This window comes from Convolutriloba macropyga, unplaced genomic scaffold (assembly GCF_964194025.1).
Source record: "Convolutriloba macropyga unplaced genomic scaffold, txConMacr16.3 SCAFFOLD_3047, whole genome shotgun sequence".
Lineage (NCBI taxonomy): Eukaryota > Metazoa > Xenacoelomorpha > Acoela > Convolutidae > Convolutriloba > Convolutriloba macropyga.
In genome coordinates this window covers 1-5,519 of record NW_027452838.1, presented here as the reverse complement: position 1 = coordinate 5,519, position 5,519 = coordinate 1, and the positions used below count along the sequence as shown (strand labels likewise).

Below are 5,519 nucleotides of genomic sequence, written 5' to 3'. Positions count from 1 at the left end.
GGCCGTCTGTTCAAACCCACGCACAAGTTGGAAGATGTCCAGGCCAGACCACCTGAAAATTTTGAAATCCCTGTCGACCCAGCAGTGCAGATAGCGTGTCTGCCACTGCTCCAGGAGATTGCAGGGCTGTGGAAAGGCTTGTCATTCGCCCGCACTCCCCGATCGTGTCGATCAGATCAGTGACGGCCGAAGTTTGAAGTCAAGTCCCAACTACGAAGGTATGGCACCTCGCTTGTCCGTGCGTCGACTGAGGGAGGAGGGGGAGGGGCGCAGGATGTGGTTGAAATCCAAAGATGGTGGGGTAGAAATATGGCGGGGCTGGAGGCCGGGTTACGGCGCTCTGAGACGGCCTGTTTGCTGTTCACCAGCCACTTTGAGACTCGTAGTTGCGTCGGCAAACGTCGGCCCATTTCCGCCCGTCACCTCACACCCTTCTTTGTATCCGACTCTAAGGCAATTGTTGGCCATCCTTGCCCCTTGCCTTCAAGGACCCTTCATAACCTCAACCCTCTCCTCAGGTCTTTCTATCCTTCCCCCCCCCCCCCCCCCCCCCCCCAACTTTCTCCTTTCTCTCTGCATGGCAGATGAGACGTCCCCAGGAGTCTCCCCCTGACCATCTCTTTACTGATGCGCTTCTGCACATCTCTCTGTTGCGTGTCCATATCCGCCTGGCCACGGCACATCTGTGCCTCTCTGCAATCATCCCTCCTGTGCTTGGATATTTCAGGCAGACATGAGAACCTTTGAGGGCATAGCAGCAGTTTATGATACGGACGATCTTCATGGCTGGCTTGTGCATCATACCGATTGTGTGCCCTGTTATTCCATTTGCAGACATGACTGAGCTAACTGAGGCCGAGGCCGCCGTGTATGACCGGCAGCTCCGTGTTTGGGGAGTCGAAACACAGAAGAGGTAGGAGATTTGACTTTTCTTTTGTCCTGTTGCATGGCTCTGCCTGGACCTGAGGAGGTCAACCATTTCTGTGTCTGTGTTTGCGTGTCACTTCCCTCCCTCTTTGTCTATCTGTCTGTCTCAACCAGAGCTGGACACAGACACTGGAGCTGTCTACGTTGACAGTGTCTATTGTCGAATCCGGGCCGTTCAGGTTGAACAACTCTCGCGTGCTTGTTGCTGGGATGTGTGGGCTATCTGCTGAGGTAAGGGCCGATCGGCAACTACATTGGAAGACGTTCTGCCTCCTACCTCCCCCGTCTTGAAAACAGAGCAGAGCCCGACCCCACCTTGTACATCACCCTGCGCTACTGTGAACCTCTGTAGACCTACGCCTCTGTCCTGTCACCCTTCTCCGTGACACAGCCTCATCAGCTCTTGTGTGTTGATCTGGACAGACTTGCAAAAACATCATTCTGGCCGGCGTTGGCTCGCTCACTCTCATGGACAGCACTCCTTCCACGGCCCGGAAACCCGGCAACTTCCTGGTCCCAGCAGACTGCGATCCTGCCAGCAGGTACCTGCCCCCCCCCCCCCCCCCACCCCTCCCGTCTGCCCAGCTTCATCCAACGCTGAGTGTAAAATTTCTCCAAAGCATAGCCACTCTTTCTACTTCCTAGCCTGGAAAATCACACCACAGATTTTTCCCCTGCGCTTTCTCCCCTTTCAGAACAGCAATCCCGATGTATCCTCACTCGTAATCACATAGACGGTGTGGGCCTGCAATCTCCAGGCACACCACATGTACACACCCTTTGCCCTTGTCTCTGGCTCTAACTCACATCACTGGGTTGGGCTTCCCATAGCGTCGCAGAAGTGAGCGCTGCTACCCTGAGGGACATGAACCCGCTGGTTGCGGTCAAAGTTGCCGAGGGCATGCCTGAGGACGTGCAGAGCAGTGATGGCCTCGGTAACCCCCCCCCCCCCCCCCCCTGTCTTCCAATGCCTTGGCTCTATCTGCCGCGGAACATTGTTTCTCTCTTTTCACAACATCCTTCTTGCACCCTCTGGATTTGCCTGGAAGCGCCAGTGCTGTTCTGTTGTCTGACAGACCCCTGATGTAATGGCTGGCTTCCTCGTCTACTTAGCGGGCTACGACGTGGTGGTTCTTCTGGACGCTCCGCTCCGTGTCCAGGTGAGCGATCAGCCCAATAGCGACCAGTGCTCCCCCACTACGACTGATGTCACAAAGCTGAAGGTCTCCATGTGTTGAGTGACGATTCTCCGTGCCACATAGATTGCCTGGGATGAATGGACCACGGAGCGGGGAGCTGCGTTTTTTACCGGCTCTGTGTGTGGGCCATTTGCGCACTTCTTCACCAATCTGCACAGCCATACGTTCACAGCAGCGGGAAACAGCGGCGATGGACCGGTGGAGAAGCGCGCCATGCAGTTCTGTAGTCTGACTAAGGCGCTGGGGGCGGACTGGGGCTGCACAAGGAGGCGCTGCCATAAGATGTACTATCAGCTAGCAGCCGCGAGCAGCTTCGAGATGGAGAATGCCCGTGCGCCCAAGCCATCGGACCACGAGCGCCTGTGCGACATTGCGACAGCGGTGGGTCGCACGGTTGTCTGCCGATGCGTGAATGCTTTCCATTGTTTTGATTGTCTTTACAATCTGGGCTGGGACGTGTAGACGTAATAGCTGTCACTGGCAGTAACAGTTTGCATCAGACACTTACCTTTGCGACTCCCTTCCCAGCTTTCACTTCCTGCACATTGCACTTCGACTTCCACTGAGTTTACTCTTTTTTCTACGAGGCCCGTCCGTGGCTGCCTCTCTAACACGTCCCGGTGCGGCGGTTTCCCTGTCTTGACTCGCTGGCGCCAGATGGCCGAGAAGGGCAACAAGACCCTTCAGTCCACAGCGACCGCGGAAGGCCTTCGGGACTACCTGGCTGCCGGTGCCTTCCCGCAGGCGGCACCCGTGTCGGCGGTGGCCGGTGGTGTGCTGGCCCAGGAGGTGCTCAAGGTGCGTGTCCCTACACAGACTCACGCAACTGCGGACAACCACCCGTGACAAGCAAGGCCACATGTGCACAGGTGTCAGTGATAGGCGCATACACACTTGGCATCTTGAGGAATGGTTGTGGAGGCAACATCGGAAGAAGGATCAAGAGCAGGTTACGGAGATGGGGACGGGGGGCTGGGGGGAGGAACGGGGAGGGGGGGGGGGGGGGGGTTGAGGACGGGGACGCGTGGGTTGTGACCACAGGATGCCCAGAACATGCGGCTTGTCATAGCTCTGATTGACTTCCCCCCCCCCCCCCCCCCCCCCCTTGATGGCATCCAGGGAGTCTCGCAGAAGGGGGAGCCCGTCGGCAACTTCTTCTTCTTCTCGCTATCAGACTGTGCCGGGACAAGTGAGAAGGTCGGATGCTGAACTGATTTCACTGACAGAGGCAACAGAAGTTATGAAATCCCCAGGTACTCAGCGCCAAGACCGTTTACCAGCAGTGGCATGCCTGATTTGGAGATTTCCCAACTAGGCTCGGTCACCAATCCGCCTAGGCTACACCCCACAGCTCGAATCGTCGAATCTCAACCCTGAAGTGTAACCAGCCATCTTCTGGGACACATCTGAATGTTGTATGGCCATGGTGGCGGGACTGAGATCAGAACTGTCACAGCATCCATGGAGTCTCTGTTGCTGAACGTATGGTCTGTAAATGAATAAATACCTTTCAAGCAGCCACGGGTATATTTTATCAACATACTAAACTCCTCTTGCTCTCGGTCTCTGCCTTAAAAGAGTGCATCACGTAGCCCGGGCTGCAGGATTTAGTTGGCAGAATTAGCCTTAGGACACGCCCCTCTTCCACAACTGAGGTGCCCCCACTCGTCATTCCGAGATGGGATGCCAACATGTGACCAGGTGACAGGTAGACAGCTGGCAAGAATCTGCAGCTTGCCTTGACTTGATGTCAGGGAAGCACGGGGACCGAGCAGTCTCGAAACTGTGGCACGGTCGCCGCTAGGCCCCGCCTGGGCAACTTGTGAATGGCAACAGTGTGGGTAAAATCAAGCACGGATCCCTCCCACCGCTGCTAAGGCCGACAACTGCTGAGCTGCCTCGTCGTCCAGCGTGCGGGCGTGGATGTACCCCGAGAGGAGGGTGATCCCCGTCATGGTATGGAGGATGGCGGTGGGGGACAGCAGTGCGGCAGCTGTGGTCAGCACAGGGGCAGTAATGTGATAAGCAGCCCAGGGCAGTGAAAATGGCCTGGCTGCAGGGTTTTGCAGATTCTTCAGGGCCATGACGGTGTTCATGGGCATCCAACCGTCCAAGCAGAACCTCTCAAACATGCGCAGGCTCCATCCTATGACCAGCGTGGCGGCCGCCGCTGTGGAAGCGGCAAAGCTGCCAAGTGAGCGAAGGGCGAAGAGCTGAACACACACTGGCAAGATCATGTAGATGAGAGGCAGGCCAGCATACAGGCAGGCGTCTCGGGTGTATAGGTGTCCAATGGGCGGCCAATGGTCTTCCGATGCCCCGCCTTGCCACTGCTTCTGCAGACGTGCGCGGCCGGAGAAGGGGCAGCCGTTGTCGAGCCACCCTCGCTGCAATCGCTCCCACCACACTTGCCCGTTGGCAATGACAGCAGCCAGAAATGTAGCTGTGCAGGCCAGAGGTGCGGCCTGGAACACAAAAGCTAAGGGGGTCAGGCCAACGGCACCATGGAGCCCGGCCAGGAGGACCCCGCCGCCCAGGCAGCACATGCGGATTATAAGGAAGGCTATGCAGCTCTCCATTGACCACAGGTCCACATAGTGCGCCTTGGGCGCGTTGCTGGCGTGCCATATCACCGAGAGGATGCCCAGCACGGCCAGCATGACGGCAAACAGCGTGTCTGGCAGCCAGAAGAGGTTTCCCCCTCCGACCTGACCTCTCACGGACATGAGAATGAGAATGGCCGTGAAGATGTAGACTACATTTGAGAATGTGTTGCCGGGACGGCGGACAAGGCCTGCGCGAGTTGGCTCGCAGAACATCTCAGTGTAGCACACGGAATTCCCAGTTTGCCAGCGGCCTGGCCAGCGGATGGCGCTTGGGAAGACGCAGCTCAAGAGGTCGGCAGCGAAAAGTGTGGCGGCTGCAGCTAGGGTCACTGCAGCCGCTAGGCTGGTCTGTGGAGGCGGGACTCCCATGGCCGTGTGAATTAGGAGGGGCACGGATGACTGCCAATGACGCCAATCGAGGCCATGGTCCTGGTCCCAGCTGGTAGACAGTCGGCCTGGAAAGAGGAGTGGGAGAGCTGCAGGAAGGCATGGCAGGGCTGCCAGACCAACAACTGTACCGATCAAGTATAGCGCCTGGGTGTGCTTTGGTGCAGGGTCCAGTGCCACCATCCGGGGCGCGATGCTCCTTCCATAAGGCAGATCCAGTGTTGCTTTCGGATCGCCTATGCTGCCAGTTACCGCTGGCGGATTGCCATGTGGCACGTCCACCGGGTCCACTGGCTGCTCCCCCAGGGCTCTGGCTGCCCTTCTGGTCAGGACCATTGCGGATCACAGAAAAATGCGTCTGCAGCAATACAAGACGGGTGGCGTTTAGTGAACATTTGCG

At 57.5% G+C, this 5,519-nt stretch overlaps 1 protein-coding gene across 1 annotated transcript; it reads left to right on the top strand.

The window, feature by feature from the left end:
- Nucleotides 1-3,529, top strand: LOC142357842 (SUMO-activating enzyme subunit 1-like). Its single transcript, XM_075409348.1, has 9 exons — nt 1-218; nt 835-913; nt 1,107-1,158; nt 1,351-1,469; nt 1,759-1,862; nt 2,041-2,087; nt 2,190-2,507; nt 2,784-2,924; nt 3,246-3,529. Exons 2-9 carry the CDS (start codon nt 837-839, stop codon nt 3,333-3,335), a joined length of 948 nt encoding a protein of 315 aa, XP_075265463.1. The 5' UTR covers nt 1-218; nt 835-836; the 3' UTR covers nt 3,336-3,529.
- The last annotated feature ends 1,990 nt before the right edge of the window (nt 3,530-5,519 follow it).

Coding starts and splice junctions, on each gene's coding strand:
- LOC142357842 (XM_075409348.1), top strand. CDS start 837: ATGACTGAGCTAACTGAGGCCGAGGCCGCCGTGTATGACCGGCAGCTC. Junction 2,088..2,189: donor ACGCTCCGCTCCGTGTCCAG/GTGAGCGATCAG, acceptor CGTGCCACATAG/ATTGCCTGGGATGAATGGAC. Junction 2,508..2,783: donor TGTGCGACATTGCGACAGCG/GTGGGTCGCACG, acceptor CGCTGGCGCCAG/ATGGCCGAGAAGGGCAACAA.